Below are 17,519 nucleotides of genomic sequence, written 5' to 3'. Positions count from 1 at the left end.
TGGTGACACACACTGAGCTGTGGATAGCCACCTTTGCCACTGCACATCTGTGCTCACACTGTGAGGCACTCTGCTGCACAGAGCTCTTGGTGCCTTGGGAGGCTCACTCTTTTTGATATTCTACCTGTGATTTCAGATTTTCTGCAGTCACTTTTGCCCTTGTTGAACCAGGTTTGTTATTGTCAAGTGTTGTTAGCCTTCTGCCTTGATTTGATTGTCTACCTGCTTCCTTCTTCAGGGCCTCATTTCAGTGTGTTTTGACATACCAGTAGGAGTTTGTTAATGTTTAGTTGGTCAGATACATATTTTTCATTAAAATCTGGTGTTCAAGCAGCTCTGAACTTATCAAGGACTTCTCTAAGACATTTATTATGTGTCTAATACCTACTTGTGATCATTTGTATGTTATTGCTTTTGATCCATTCTCTGCTAGTAATTTCCACACAAAGATTTAGAGAGCATGGATTTCCACTCAAAAAACAGCTTCTGTTTCAATTTTCAATTTATCACTCCTCATCTTCCTTCTCCTACTCTTCTCCTTTGAACTTCCCATAATAATCTGCTGAGATTAATATTCAGGAATTCTCTTTTTTTCTTATTTTTTTCCCCTGTCCTTTAAATGTTACCATTTGCTTTTGTTCCACCATGCTCCTCCAACAGTATTTCAAATAAATGGATATCTAGACACATTTGCTGCATCTCAGTAGGTCTTTTCCTGAATATTCTTCTTTGTTTCTGATCTGTATGTTGCCTTCTTCCATCCCTGATACCTCTTTGCGTATTGCACAATACTCTGTGTTTTTTACATTTACATTGTGCTGTTCGTTTCTAGTCTCTTTACAGTAATTATTCTCATTTTTTTTTCACTGTGGCACTGTACAGCCTGTAGTTTCAGGCAGACCTACACAGTTTTATATGTAGTTGGCTCTGGAGCAAGTTTTTATTAATTGGCTAATATGGACCTATAAATATCCAAATGCACTGGAATGGGAAGAGACATCTTGCACCAGATAAAAAGTTACTTAAATTCTCATCCAACCTGACCAGCACACTTCTCACCATCATTGTAAAAAATGTCTTTCTTCGTGTCCAATCTAAATCTCTTCTCTTTCAAATCATTGCCCCTTGTCCTGTCAGTATAAGTCTTGGAAAAAAGTCTCTCTTCATTTCTCTTATGAGCCAGCTTTAAGTATTGAAATGCTGCCATAAGGTCTCCACATATCCTTCCTTTCTCTAAATTCAAATCTTTCCATAGCAGAGGTGTTCCAATGCTCTGACCAGTTTTTGTGGCCCTACCCTAGACCTACTCTTACAGGTACATGAGGTTCTTATGCTGGGGAATCCAGAGCTGGATGTGGTATTCCAGGTGTGGGTTGACCATGGTGGACAGAGTGGCAGAATCACTCCCCTTATCTGGCTGGCCACACTTTTTATATTAAGCCCAGGGCAAAGCCTACACAATCTCGCAAGTTATTTACAGAAAAAAGGAAAAAGACCAACCAACCGACTGACCAAAAACAATAACCACATTCTCAAACCCAAAAAAATTGTTGTCTTACCTGTATTTAACACTCATGCCTTTTTAGAATGTGTCCTGGCGGGTGCAATGTGCAGAGACAGTTTCAGGGTATCTGGACTGTGCCAGAGGTTGCTCTGTCAGGCTAAATCATGTGGATTAGTCCAAGTCTGTCCTGTTGAAGTGACAATGCCTTTTGGTATGGCAGCTCTAATTCTTGCACTTGTAGGTCCTAATAAGCTCTCCACCAGGCCCCATCCTCACAACCAGCCTCAAGGGGCCATAGAGGGCCAGGAACAAAACATGATGTATCTCATGTCAGCCTCATGTTCATACTTAACGCAGAGCTTGTATAGGCTCTAGCTTGGGCAATTCATGCTCAGGTTTCCTAACAGTCTAGGTCAGAAACAATATACACATAAAGGGGACGACATGGGAACCAAGGCACTTGTGGGAAGGGGTGAAAAACAACCTTAAGACTTTGTGGTTGGTGGTGAACTTTGTGTTGATAGTGAAGACTATTCAATACCTATAGTGTGAAGTGAAATACAGACAATTTTCATGCGAAAATGTGTGTGGTACAATGCCATGTATTTGAATGTATTTGAAAAATAACTAGTGTGAGTTTGTAAAAAAGTCCTTCCTAAACAATGGTTTTGCCATTTTTGATAAATGGATTTCTCAACATAGAAAACTGTGAAAACAGGATAATCACATGAGGAATCAGGAAAATACATTGTACAAACCTTCAGAGAAAATTTTGTGGGCTTAGTTCAAGTCTTAGGGAAAGATAGTGGCCTTTTGTTCAGTGCTATCAGAATACTAAAGAGATAATCCACTCTAACAATAGAAACAATTTATTCTTTGTGCTATTGTTTTATTGATATGCTGTGGAAAACTTGTCATGATGTCATCAAGTCACAACATGCACATAGGGGACAAGGAACGAGAATTTCTAATCTACCTTTAATAATATCTTTTGCAGTGACAATTATATTCTTAATTTCATGTCTGTCATTTCCTTGCAATTTTTCTTCAAAGGGGAGAAAAGAAGGGGGTCAGGGTGAATGCTTTTTACCTTTTTTGTCCATATTTACATGCAGGCTGCTGAATGGAAATCACATAAAGTAAAAATAGCCTTTCTATTCTCTACTGAACTGTCAAGTTCTGCCCATGTTTTAAATATGGAAAACCTGAAGTAATGAAAAGTTTTCACCATCTTTCAGAACCCACAGCCCACTGAGAAACTGTTGAGCCATTTGCATTCAAGGGGCATCATGTAAGACAGGACTTATGTTTCCCTGAAAATTAAGAGTACTGTTTCACATTTCCTATTGATATTACTATACTACATATCAGCAACTGCTCAACAGGAAAATAAGACTTTGATGACTTTTCAAGGAGAAGGAAAATGTTAGTGACTTTTATCTCATGGCTTAACTGGATCTAGAAAATATAACAGGAATATCAATATCTTTGAAAATATAACAAGAAGATCACAGGAAAGCTGTACTTTGCTGAAGATTTAAATATTGTTTTTCCATAGAGGAAGGAAATTGCCTTATATCAAGCAGAGAGTTTTAAAAATATTTTTTTGCAATCTTTCTGTTTATTGAGTATGCTTATAGCAGAATTAAGAAACAATGTAGAAATCTACTCCCACTGAAGTATATGTCAAAACTCTCATTAACTGTAATGAAGACAGGATTTTATGTCAACCCACATGTTCTGGTGATATCTCTATGTTATTGTTTCCTTACTTTGAGAGGTTAAGGCCGTATGCATGGATGTAGGAGCAGCAACTCTATATAACTAAGTCAGGAAAAATCCTTTGGGTCAGGAAAGGTCCACATTGTTAGGCAGAAGGTCTAATAGTGATCCCTTTGCTCATTAACATTTGCTGCTGAACAGATAATTGACTGTTTATTACCACAAGTGCATTCACAAGCATTGAAAAGGAAGCAGTGAGTGCCTCCTCTTAGGATGCTCCTTATCTCAGCATGGAAGAATTACCTTTGCAGTAAGCACTGCATGGATCAGATAAAGTCTATTTGTTCAGCCCAGTGCAGACTTCCCTAGACAGAGATGGGAAGATGTTTTTCTGCAGCCCTTTATATCTTGGTATGCTCTACTGTACAAAAGGGAGGGACAGAAATACTCAGGTCATAACAAGTCATCCTGGTCAATGTGGGACACTTCTTTCAGGACCATAAGTCCCAGGTATTTGATATAGTAACTCAGCCAGAATCCTGTTTTTTTGTTTGTTTGTTTGTTTTATTTATTTACATATAAAATCTGAGGAAAACTGTGTTTGGGAGAAAACAGACTTTGTATATCCTTGTAGATTAAGTCTAACCATGAACTTTGGGTGGTTTAAATATAGTTTCATAATTATAATTGCTATATAGATGTTTCTCAGATGGGCATGCTAAATATCAGAAATTTTTAGGCACTGACAATATAGTACTTCTGCAATAATTCTTCCAGTGCTAATATTACAGAGTGACAACAGGATCTTTTCTCTTGAATGAAGTTTTGTGACCTTAATACAGGAAAGTAAAGGCTCCCAGAATATGTAGTTATTAATTCCTTCAATATTACTGAATAGTCTAAAACAGGATAGAAATGTGATTCATCCCTGCACTTTAGAGAAATGCTGTGAAAAACATCATAAATCAGCATGAGGGTTCACAAGCTTATAGCGAAGCATGATAAAGTGCTTTACTGAACTAGAACTAGTGTTTTTCAGTATCTTGTAAACCAAGCACTGTAAAACATCAAATATTTGACACAAGATTTTTCATATTTGATGTGTGTAACCTTAAGAATGCTGGTAACAATTCATTTGGACACCTGTGTGAAAGGACTTTATTTCAACTTTTGAAGTCTTGAGGCATTAATTTCTAAAGCATTTTCAATGGTGGTGAAAGAAAGGGGCTGATGAGCTTTGCAGAAGGGCAGTGTGATCTTGAGCTTTTCAGTGGGTATGATTTAAGTGATGTGACGACCCAGTGTTGATAATCTCTCCAGAAGCTGATGGCAGGTCTCCACTTGTGATTGGGTTCCATGCAGCACATAACAGCTCTGATTGCCTAAATCATTCCTCCCAAGAGAGGGAAATCTGGAACGGACTGTGACAACCCAGGCATCCTTTTTTATTTTTTTTCCTAAGACAAACTGTTTTGCAGAAGGTACAGAGGAACAGGTCAGTGCCACGTAAACAGAATGCAACTGGTGGACACCTAAATGAGAGATTGAGGGAATAATCTCAAGTCCACACTGCCTACTCCTTTGATGGCAGCTGAAGAAGCAGAGAAACAGAGCCAAGGAGGAATAAATCACCATGCTTGGACTCAGCAAATCAGTCAATATCTTATTTGATGTGAATTAAAAACTACTCAAAAACTCAAGATCAATTCTAAATTTCTCTTTTTTTTGAATAAAACCTTTTCTGAAAGAATTGTGTTTTCTTGGAAATAGTTTCCCTTTTAGTGTACTTCTTGAGAAATTATTACAGGAATATGCTCATGCGTTCTTGAAAAAATTATTCTACAGTGAAGACTTATGACATGACTTTGATCACTGGATGAAAATATTTTAACAAAAATGAAGCTTTGAAGCTTCATTCTCTGGCTTGTCCTTTGTCTTTAATTACAAAAGTTCCATCACCTCATAAGAAATTTATTGCTTTTTTGATGAAAAGTTATTATACAATTTTCTTTATTCGTCCCTAGCATTAAAACATTGGGGTAGTTTACTTCAGAGGTATGCAGTGAAATATGGAGGACTTTACTTTTAGTAAGTTGCAACAAAATTTTTTATGGAAAAATGTTTTGTCAGTTTTTTGTGTGGCTGGTCTTTCCTATTCAAACCAAATCAAATGCTATCTTGCCAGAAATCATCGTAGAAACCTAATCTAAATTACCATGCTCTAACTAGAAATACAAATCTCTAAATAACCCTGTTGACACGTCCTGTGACAAAACTGAATTACTGTTTGTCTAAATTACAAGTTGAATACATTAGAACTAATATCACTATTTTCTAGACATTTGAAAACCTTCAGAATCTTGAATACACCACAGTTTTTGAAATTAATTCTATTCTATCTTAAACTATGCTTGTATAGAAATTAAGATTTTACTTTGGTAACCTTCAGTGGGAATTGGCTATTGACAGAGATGAGCATCACTGTAAAAATTGAGCATTTGTACAGAACAATATTCTCCATTGTAATTCCTCTATTAAGACTTGTCATGACATCACTTCACTATTCAAAAGCCTATTTGGTTCAAAATCTTAAGGGATCATTTTTTTATGTATACGGAGTGTCATTCTAATGCAGTTTGCTTCCATGGAATTGGGTTTTTCCCCCTCTTTTCTTTATGTCAAGTACCTTTTGATACCTTTAAAGATTTCATTGAGTCTGGATCTTAGACTTCCGAAAACATGAAATTGGGAACTATTTATTCTCATTCAAGTAACAAATGTGATGTGAAATGAGTTTCACAGCAGATGAATTTCCTAGAGGTTGCTTTATAATATCTTATGAAGTTTTCAGAATTACGTCTGCCAAATTAATTAAAGTGGTCAAAGTTTAACCACAGCTGCAGAGAGACTATGTATTGAGGCTCTAAACTCAGAAATTGGTCTTATCTTCAGTTTTAAGTGTATACCTATGCCACTATTAAATTTTTTGTATTGCCAATGAGTTCATGCTATATTTCAAAGTATCAGACTCCCCAGGTGCTTAGATAAATATAAGAAAAATAATGTGGATGGGGAGATTTTAAACAACACAATCATAATGATAATCAGTATAAGGGTATTCTGAATTAAATTTCTCCTAGAGAACTGTGTCCTGTCATTTCTAACTTTGAATATTTTTAATCCTTTTAAAAACGTATTCCTGCTTAAGGTGCAAAAGTGCATCTCTCTTAAAGGAAACGTGGGTGGAAGATGTTGTATAAGGATGTCCTCAGCCCGTGTGTCTGTCAGGACTGGGGACATGGGCACAGGCAGATTTGGAGACTGAAGCTCCTTGCACATCCCACAGAGACATCCACAAGTGCACAATCCAATCCCATGGAAAATCACTGCAATTGCGAGGGTATTTGGGTTTGTCTTAGAAATAGCTGTGTAATCAAATAAGCTCACTGTCTCTTTTTCTAAATTTGAGCTAATTATTAAGTAATTAATTGTAGGTAGATAATAATTCATACTTTGAAAACAAATTGAAAATTATATTTAAACTGCTGTGTGTTTACAGTGGAAGGAGATTTGTCATTTTGGAATAATAAATTTCCTAGCATGGCTTTTCCAAATAGTAGATGTTTTTGTTTGTCCTGTTTCCTATGTCTAACTATTTTCCTATTCCTAACTATTTTATTGCTACCAGTCCAGTAGCACTGTCCCCATTTTAATCTAAAATACCCAAAAGCCTGGGGTAATATTGTAAAGAATATTTGTGGGTATCCTAAGGGGAAAGTAAGAATCCCATACTGCTGTGAGAGCAATAAAAAGCATTGCTGTCATTTATTGTTGTCGTTCACATGAAATATATTTTGTGCTAAAACGGCCCATCTGGAGCATATCCATAGTAGGGGACATTTACCTGTCTTCTTCTGGCATACTCATTTATTTTGTTTAATGGACATAATATATAAATGAAATGTAATCATTTTTATTTACTCTGGTGATGTCAGCATCAGTAGTAAATCTACAATTCACAGGCAACTTCAAAACAGCAGAAACAAATTTCTCAGTGTTAACATATTTAGACTGATATTATTCTTTTACTTTTACAGGGTTAAGACCATTCCTTGCCTCATTTAAGTATTTTTCCCTCCTGTTACAGGATAATAAATTTCAAGTGTAATGTTTAAAAGGTCTCTGTGCATATCATATGAAAAATGGTTCTTGTTCAATATAACCTTTTTTATAAATAAATTACAACAAAAATAGTAGAACTAACAGTACTCTGAAGCAGAACCATCATATTTTTGCCACTATTTATCCTTCATTAATGTGTAGGAATTTTTTACTTAAGTGAGAAAAAAAACTGGAAAAAAAACATTAGAAATTTTATACTGCATTTCTGAAACTGAATGTGTGTGTAGCATGTAAAATAAGGATTTAAAACAATGGCAAAGAAATAACAGTTTTTGAACTCTGTTGGATCAGCAAAAATATCTTTTTTCAAAGTGTGTAATTTGAGAAGGCTTTATTATTTTTATAAATTGGGGTTTATTATTTAGTTAAACTAAGAATACTCTTATCAAATCTTTCACTAATCACCTGCTAGATATTTATCACTCAGCCACAGACAGAAGAGAGGAGGTTTATTTAGTCTTCCAGAGAGTATTTCACAAACACCAACTTCTCCTATTCCCTGGCAGTAGAAAATAATGAAGCAAATACAGCATTGACAAGTCTAATGAAGCAGTAGAATATTTTTCTTTAAAAGGTTCCATAGCTCATTTCTTACCTGCCTAATTGTTTTCATCATACTGAAATTTGTATGAGTCTATGATTTTTTTTACATGAATGGTACTATATTTAAGCATGATTAATGTTATTGCAATAAGTACCAAAGGAGGTGATCATAATATGCCACTTATGATAACGTCTTGCCATCATTTTATATCACAGTGATGTTTCAGTGAATTTACACCATTGTGAAGCCAATCATTCTGTTATGGTTCACTATGATTTATGTGACCACCAGTGAAACCTGATAATAATTGGTCACTTTCGTAAATTATCATTAAATGTACTATATCCCCCAGAATAAATTTAATCTCATTTTAAGTGAGAAACATGGCAAATGACTCCTCTATAATTTATAAGAAATATTTAATGAGAAGTGGAAGTCTACTATACACTGAAAAATGCTTTTGTAATCCTTGTTTTCCTAGATTTTGGTGAAAGGTATAGTAGGAGATGGTTTCACCGGAGACATTGGACTCGATGATGTGTCTTTTCTGGGTTGTACTCTTTACAATGGTAAGAGTTGAAATGCATGTCTCCAAGCTGTGAGCTGATTCATTGCTGTCATTTGTTAATATTGCTACTAGAAAAGCAAAAATGAGGTTTAAAAAATGTGAGTCAGGAAATCCAGACTCATTTCCCTGCTTCTCAGACTCTCATATCCAGGCATCAGAACAAAATAGGTTCTGCTGTGCATGTAAGGTCCAAAAGAGGTCCTTAGTAAGAAAAGTGCAGCTTCCATACTCTTTTAGATCTTGACTCCTAGAAGGTAAAAGAAACTTAGCTGTGTGTAAAGGAACTGAACTTTCATTCTGCCAATTCAGTTTGGTACAGCTTTACACCTCCCCCCAATAATTCTTAATTACTTACTGTGCCAATTGCTCTCATGTAACATGAGGGCATACAAATAGTTCAGGTGATAGAGCAACCTGATGTCAAAAAAGCATTGTTACCAAGGGTAGAACAATCTCTACAGAATTGTAAAATATTATATCTTAAACATGTATTCAAGACACCCGATTCAGGATGTGGAGCTCACCACAGAATAGATTTTAAGTTGGCTACTGTTGGCTGCAGCAGGCAGTGCAGGGTTATATATGGTGTGACAGTTGCTCTAAAGCCATGACAGGGCTGTAGAGCAGCAAACAATTAAAACAGTGTCTGAATATTAGTATCCTAGCACTTACTCTAAAACACCCTAGTGTAGATGCATTTTGTTCTGCTACTCCAAAAATTTCTTACAGATATAATTAGTCCTACAAGGAATATCGAATGTGTATGGTATTTCTTTTGCACATAATTATCTGGTCTTTTACCATATTTATACAGGGTAAAGCAGTTATTATAACATTTTGGATGTGAAGGATTTTTGTAAATACTCAGTTAATGGATTGTGCCTTATATGCAAGGAATAAAATCTTAAAATAACTAATCAGAAAATCCATAAATAATTTCAAATTAGTTATGAAGAAAACTTTAAAACTAACCATAGAGGGTCAGAATCTCAAAGTTCATAACTAAGAAAAAATCCTCATTGTGTGTGGAAAGATAAATTGAAAATACTGAAGTATAATGGAGGACAAGAATCAGGTTTTGTGTTCTGTATATTTTTAAAATTGAGAGCAATTTTTGAGACAGCCTAGGGAGGGTCGTGTTCTTGTTTTATCTCCTCCATGCCATGAAAATATTCCAACAGCAAAAAGACCAGTCAAAGAGACTGTGGGAATAGCCTGCAAAATAGACAACAGCTATGGCATATTCCACCATATTTAACACCAGTAGGATCAGGTTGAAAAAGCAGGGTTCCCCTATCCCTGCACACCGGAATCAAGCACTGCCCAATTGCTCTAGGTCCACTTTAAGTGACCAAATACTGACAGGGAGAGATGGGCTTGACAGCTTTGTGGTAAAGTCTCTCATAAGTAGCATGAAAGATGTTGAATCTTTTGAACCTTGAGTGTACTGCCTCAGCACAGCATTTGAATGCCTTGACCAAAGGCTATTCAGTGATGCTTGCTCTGGACAAAATGGTATTCAATAAAGTATAGAAAATAAATTGTTTCAAAATAGAGGAAGTATCAGATCCTCCTTTCTTTTCAGGTGTTGTGAAGGCTATGGTTATTCAAAATTTCTTAAATTTCTTCTTCCATTTCAGTGTATCAGTAGCAGAGCCTTAAATATGCCATTTGTATTTAAAAATTTCTGACCAATAAGGTTCTTGCTGTTAATCTGAGTTGTAGATAAATTTATCAATTCATACAAGTCTTACTTCAAAACATTCCTTCCCATAAGTCTTTTGTTTGAGTGTTAGGACATTTTGAGAGTATCATTCATTTGACTGGAAAATAATTTATTTAATTTCATAGATTTGCTTTCTACCCTACAAAATAGAAATGGGTAATTTATTATCAGTATTAGTGCTCCAGCTGTCAGGGATTAAAACCAAAAATCCTTTCTATCCCAGACACAAAATATGAAAAGTCTTCACATGTACATTTTAATTAACTCAGGTGTATTGCTCAGGTGCATTGTGCAATACAGCTAATAATTTCATAAATTATTAAATTTTAAAAAGGAGTTTTATAATGGAAATTCATTTTTTGGACAAGAATAGCAAAGGGTTTCAAGAAAAGAGAGTAGGCTTGAAGAAAGGTGCATAGTAAAGAATAGGAGGACAAAATTGATTTGAAAGAAGTGCTAATGAGTTTGAATGAAATATAAAGGAGGTCGTGGAACAAATTGGTGACCTCAGAATAATTTCTCTAATGAGAAAATAATTTTTTTCAGCAATAAATTTACAAGGTAAGAAGGTTACATAGTAATTTCCACAGTCCCTTGTAGTAATCAACGTGTTGAAGAACCCATTATCATCTGAATGATCTGTTAGCCTTGGTGCATAGGGAAAATCAGTTTCTGTGATTGCTGTGTGAGTGTTGGCACCAGTTTTTTGAAATTATTTACTGGGTTAATCCAAATTTGAAAGACTGGCAAGAGGTGTAAATCTTGCAAGTGTCAAAGATTGTATGGATGGTATGAGAAAATCAGTGCTTTCCACTGGGGAAAGCTTCAATTCAGCTCCTGCTGAACAGCATTTCAGTCATTCAACTGTCCAGGATTGATTCCAGTAAAGCCATATCCTGGAAAAGGGGGGCAGTGGCAAAGGGAGAAATAATTCTGGAGCTGGAATGCCTTAGTCCAGGTGCTCAACATCCTTTTGTCTCCTTTTTCAAAGGAGACTTGCCTACTATTTCTACAACTACTTCAGGAACTTCAGTTCCTGCCACACTCCCCATGAACAACTGCACAGAGGAGGAGTTTGTCTGTCGAGCCTCTGGCCACTGCATCCAGATGATCCAGAAGTGTGATTTCAGACCTGACTGCCCTGATAAGTCTGATGAATCAGCTTGTGGTGAGTGGATCAAATCATGTTCTTTGCTACCTTACTAGTTTGTGGGTCTTAAACACATTGCTTTAGCAGCTCCATCTTATCTATGCAATTTGGTATTAGCACCTAGATGCTATTTTAATGTGATTTTCCCCAGGAACATAGTAACATTTTATTCTTAATATGTGTGATGTAATGCACTTTCTGCCTTCTGATTCAGGCTCTACATTTCAAGTTACTACTGAAATGTGCTAGGGGAAGGAATCCTCAGTTCCCTAAAGATTGGTAACCATACATGACAATTTAAGTAAGCATATTTTCTTAAAATGCTCACTAGTCCAGACTGGAAGAGAGAAAAACTTTAGAGTTTCATCTTTGGGGTGGAGGTCTGGGAGAAGAGTACCCGCTTCTTAACTACTTCAATGAGTATGGGTTTTGTTTGGTTGGGTGGTTGTTGGGATTTTTTTAATATAAAAATTGTTTCAGCATCAGCAATAATTGTGAAATTCAGCCTACTCCACAAAGAAATAAGTTCAAGCCTGTAAAGCTCTGATAGTCTAATGGAAAAATGTAAGGGGGACAATGGACAAGATCCACACATGACACCCATACAGATCTAAGACAATTGTTGATTGCTTCTGAGTTGCAGCAGTTCACACTGTAGCATTTTAGAAGCTGTTAATTGCTTCCTCTTGCGTCAAAGAACAGTACTTGAAATTACCAAAGCCAGTTAATGAGGGGGACAGACATCTAGGGACAGTGATCTCTTCAGCCTTTGCAAGCAGAACTATTGTCACTGAAAATGAAACTCTGAATTCATTACACATTGTGAAGGGAATTCAATCACCTCTCTCAGGGCTGAGGGCTCAGTGAGAATAAGTATCATTCTCTCCCTATGTCTATTTCCTATGTGGGAATAACTGGAAGAGATGAATCTGATGTTTAAGTGCCACAGTAGTTTCCTATAGTGTGAAAAAACACCAGCCATTGAAATCTTGCCCTGAAACATAAATGCAGAGCCCTCTGAATATTTCTCCCCTCAAAACATTATCTTACAAAACATCTTTTTATTCTAAGCAAGATAAATACTGTGGAGGATACACCTTTACATATTTGCTCTATCTGAGGTCTCTTATCACTAAGATGGGAATTTATCACTTAAATGACAATGCTGAACTAGGACTTAAAAATGTCCAGACTGAAACAGAAATATGATCACAGGAAGGTGTTATCTTTCTCAGAGGCACTTTAAGTATAATGTTTACAGAGCATGTTAAAAAGAGGAATACACATTTAATGCAACTCATTATTCTCAGGAAACATCACAAATCTTCATATGGGCAACCCATGAGATCACACTGGCTGCAGTTTGCTTCTTAGTGAGGCTATACAACCTATAAATCAAAGCTCACTCTCTCTTTAGTCTACCATTTTTAGCCTTCAAGGAAGGAAACGTCAGGCACATTCTACCAACAAACCATGATTTCTTGATGCAGCATTTTTTATGGGTTTATGGGTTAAAATAAATTCTTGTTTCCCTTGCACAAGTCTCACTGCAGTCACTTAAGTGTAATAATGTGTTCCAAAGTTCTGGAGAGTGACTAGACTCAACTTAGACAATGTGCTGGAGAATAAATATTCACAGCAGAAATGGAAAATAAAATTGGTTTCCTTACCCTAAGTAGGGTCAGCAGTGAGCTCACTTTGACATTTAGGAAGCAAAAACTCTTTGGAAGGCAGCTGCATGATTTTTTAGTAAGACAACAATAGAGTATTTGATACCAATACCAAATAGATGCATTTTTATGTAACTTTCAAGTTTTGTGAGGACTGCTTGAAATCTGGTCTGGGGATTTGTTTTTGGTTTTTTTTTTTAGAGTTATGGTCATGGACTTTGTAGACAATGTACAATGATTTCCTAATGTCATCAGTCTACAGGACTGGAGACAGAACCATACAGCAGCTCACGGATTCTTGGCTGATTAATTTTATAGGAATTTCCATGTATATTACATGACAGATTATTAGAATTATCTGAAATCTGGTCAGAACTCATATGAAGGTAGATACTGAGGTGCAAAGGAATCGATACGTTCTCAAAATTAGAATCTGTTTTATAGAGGAGAAAATATAAAATTCATGTTTCATCTGAAAGGAAAAAAACTTTGCATGTTAGTAATGTGTCAGTATTCACAGATACTATAAATTGAATCCTTTTTATTTCCATGCTGCTTTTGGGTTGTAACATGAGTTAATGATTTTCAATTTTTGTCTAAACATGAGTAATCACTCTTGATCTCTAAAGTTATGGAAGTCTGTGACTTTGAAGATAAAGACCTGTGTGGATGGTATCAACCAGCCTTGGAACAGATGTCAGGAAACTATTCCATATTTATCACAAAGACATTCAAGTGGCAGCTTGGAAGAGGAGCAAATCTCTACCCTGAGGAAGAGCAGCACTGCCCATTAACCGATCATACTACGTGAGTACAGTTTTTCAGGTGCTTGAGTCTCTTCTAGAATGTGTGATCTTAATGTGTTGATTGAGTAGAATGTGTAGATTGTCAAGGGGAAAAACTGCTGCATTTACAATATTGAAGCAGTTTGCTGATTTATTAATGACATGTAATTGACTTGACAATAGGTGAGGTAGGTATGCCAGATCAATACTACAGATTAATCAAAATTAAAAAATCATTAATAAGCAGGTAAAAATTTTGAAACATCATTCTATAAGTAACTGCCAAAAGTTTGAGCACCTCCCCATCCAGAGAAATGCTCACGAGGATATATGGAGTACAAGCATGTTGCCCCTTATGGGAATGCAAGTTTGGAAGCCATGGCTGCTCCAGCATTATCCTCATTCCAGCACCCCAAACTGCCAGCCCAGCAGTTGGCTGCTGGCAGCACCCAGGGGCACTGGTGCTCTCTCTGGTCTCTGCAGTGGTTGTGGCACCAGCAAGATGACCTCTGGCACGTCAAAACCAGGTGTTGGCCACTGCTCTTTGCACTGCATTATCAATTCCTGCTATTACAAATTTTCATCCTACTTTTACACTTCTTTTCAAACTGACTTCTCTTTTGAAAGCTGGCTTTGTAATTAATTTGGCACTGCTTAATTTAGTTCATTGTGGATGTCCTCTTGATCAGTTTGAGGTGAATACCTTCCCAGTCTTCATTCACACAGAAAATTTATGGTCACTTTTCTGCCTTACTAGCTATTGTTAGTTGTTAGCTATTGCTTCCAATTTTGTTATTGCTATTGTTAGCTATTGCTCTTATCCCAGCAGTTTTGCCCAAGGGTGGGCTGTACAAGTTAACACAAAATGTCCTGTGAATTCTGAACTCATTTAATATTTAACTAATGCAGTTCAAAACAACTGTAGTTAGAACCAACTTCAGTTTAGCTGGTATTTTTTTACCAGTTTTTTTTATTTTACCATTTATCTAGGTAATGATATAAGTTCATATTAAAATGTAAAATATTTCTATTCTCTCAGTGAAGATTTGTAAATTAATGTTGCATTCTGGGTAGATTGCTTAAGATAGTTACTAGCTCCTATGAAGACACTCCTTTATTTATTTGGAGGAGCAAAAATAAGTTTTTCTGCATGAACATTCGGTTTTACATGTTTGGGGTTTTTTGATTTTTTTAATTAAGTAAGAAGTGTGTTTCAAAAAAATGCTTTAATCCAATGTATTCCAGTTAAAAGTAACACTAAGAGCTATTGATAAAAAAAATCCCTACAGGTAACTAGAAAATGTATTGAGTACAATCAATTTTAAATGCTATACAACTTCATTAATAAGAAAATTTCTGTACAGTGTAATTACTCTGAACAGAAAAATATTTGCCTCGTTCTAGTGACATGTATGTTTAGTTTCTGTGACAATAGACCATAGAGTGCAAAGATGGTCTTTAAATTAAGGCCACTTCAACAAAATATTTGCTAATTGCTACTAGTTTAAAATTACATTATTTTGCATTTAATCAGCCTGAATTTCTATTGCTATTAAAGTGTGAGTTCAATATGTTAGTGTCACTGTGTACTTCATTAAAATTACTGTATTTTTACAAAGATCCCAAAACAGCAATACCAAGCCCCAAAAAAATCATTCAACACTAGCAAAGAATTACAAGGCTGTCAAGCTGTTTCTAGGTCTCTACATTAGATATGAAAAGGAATTGTATCCCATAAAAAAGAGCAACTGTTTAGAATAAATTAGCTGTCAAATCTTTCATTGACTGCTCTTTATTTGGTGTATATTAACCAATACCAGCCCTGTATGCGTACTTAGTAAATCCTCCCACAACTTTTCCAGCATAGGTTTACCTTGGCACAGTGATACATGGAACTGCATTACTGCTTTTCAACATATTTTCAAGGTTTAATGCAACTAACAGTACATTGAAAAGGACTGATGAAAAGAGAAAGCAAATGATCCATAGAGATTGCAGTTTTCAGGCAACTCTGTAATGTATTGCTCTTGTGATGTTTCACATGAGATGCAGTTTGGTTCTGTGGTTTCCCCCTTCCCTTTCTTTATTGGTCTATAGAGAAGTACAGAAGATAGATGCTTCCAAATTACCACAGGAGATGCAGAGCAGCAGTTTTGTTGAATTAAAACCCTGCAACATTTCGTTTTATTTTCTCATCCATTTCCCCCAAATTTCCACTAGTTAGATGAGGGAAGCTGTGTTACTGTAATCCTGTATGTTTGCAAATTAAAATAAAATATGCAGGACTATGTATAGAAATGTTTGGATTCATTCTGATGCAAGAGTAGTTGGCAGTGCAGCTTACAATGAGTTCTTTCAGTAAAAATACCTGTGAATACTTGTAGTCAAACCATCTGCTTCCCCAGAATAAGTACCTGGGCTAGCCACAGGTAGGCTGCTGAATTGTGAGGTGAGGGTGTGAGTCTTTGAAGCTATAATTACATTAATTAAGTGAAAGTAATTACTTTGGAAATAGAGGGAACAGCTTGTATGTGTATATAGAAACCAAAGGGTGTAGGAATAGAAGCCATTATGGGAGTCTGCCATTGGAGCCTGGCTTGAGCTATACAGTCCCTGGCTTGAGCTAGAAAAAGTCTGTTATGTGTTGTGCAAAGGGCTGGGTGACATGGGCACTGTGCACTCAAAAGACCACTATTCATACTTGAGTGTGAGCTCCTGTGATGTGCTTCTATACTAAGCAAAAGGAATTCTCTATTGCAGTTACGTTTCTAAAAGCCGCAACAGTAAAAGTATCAGTTTGTGTAGGCTTAAACAAGTATTAAATTGACACCAGCAAATGGATGTCTATTAGTTTATTTCCATTTTAAACATCTGGTTAGTGATGTTGCAAATTCTCTGACATTATTAATGATATTTGGGTACCACTGTTAATTAAAAGCTTTGTAGTCACTTAATTGATATGATAATTCATGCATCAAATCTAATAAATCAAAACAAAAATGGATGCAGAGGTAAAACGAAGCTGACATGATAATTATTGCTGTGTAAATAGTTCCTCTGATAAACATATTTTTAATACATCTGTCATTATCTGTGTCTTCTTTTCAGACAATCATTATCAGAATTCAGGAAATTTAGGAAAATTAAAGGTTTTAAGTAATATGTTTAAGCTCAGCAGTCAAGACATGTTTTAAATTTGAGAGTCTATAAACTTTAAAAGAAGAGAAAAATTATAAAGTATTGTGTGGGTGGTTTTTCTTTTTTCCTTGGATTTTTTGGTTTCTTGGGTTGTTTTTCCTTGTGTGTCCAACATAAATACCAACTGCTTTTAAGAATAAGCTAATGGCAGGAAATTATTTGCCAGGTGTTGTCAAATTATTTCATTGCAAGCAATCATAATTTAATCAAACTTAATTTTGTATGAAGAAAGAGAATATACCCAAAGTGCTTTTCACCTCTTATGTTAGGATGCGAGAACATGGGGTTAAACTCATAATGAAAATAAATTAAACTATGAATAATTTAATCATTTTGTGTATGTAAAACTTTGCTTACATTTGCTTCATTTTCTTCCTGGATTTCATATTTATTATGTAAAACAAAGCATGAAAGTTTTCTGTGATAGAATTGAAGCATGGTCACAGATAGAAATTTTCGTTTGGAATTTT

General features: G+C 35.7%; 1 protein-coding gene across 1 annotated transcript in view; it reads left to right on the top strand.

Annotated features, from left to right (window-relative positions):
- MALRD1 (MAM and LDL receptor class A domain containing 1) overlaps positions 1-17,519 on the top strand; it is a 226,904-nt gene that overhangs the window by 59,010 nt on the left and 150,375 nt on the right. Inside the window, exons 16-18 of the mRNA XM_071428846.1 lie at positions 8,434-8,521; positions 11,238-11,414; positions 13,696-13,873. Coding sequence (XP_071284947.1) covers positions 8,434-8,521; positions 11,238-11,414; positions 13,696-13,873 — 443 coding nt within the window. The remainder of the gene's footprint in view (positions 1-8,433; positions 8,522-11,237; positions 11,415-13,695; positions 13,874-17,519) is intronic.

Source organism: Agelaius tricolor, unplaced genomic scaffold (genome assembly GCF_023055355.1).
Source record: "Agelaius tricolor isolate 1412-34295 unplaced genomic scaffold, bAgeTri1.0.p SCAF_6, whole genome shotgun sequence".
Lineage (NCBI taxonomy): Eukaryota > Metazoa > Chordata > Aves > Passeriformes > Icteridae > Agelaius > Agelaius tricolor.
The sequence above is the reverse complement of the archived record's forward strand: the minus strand, read 5'-3'. Positions and strand labels throughout refer to the sequence as shown.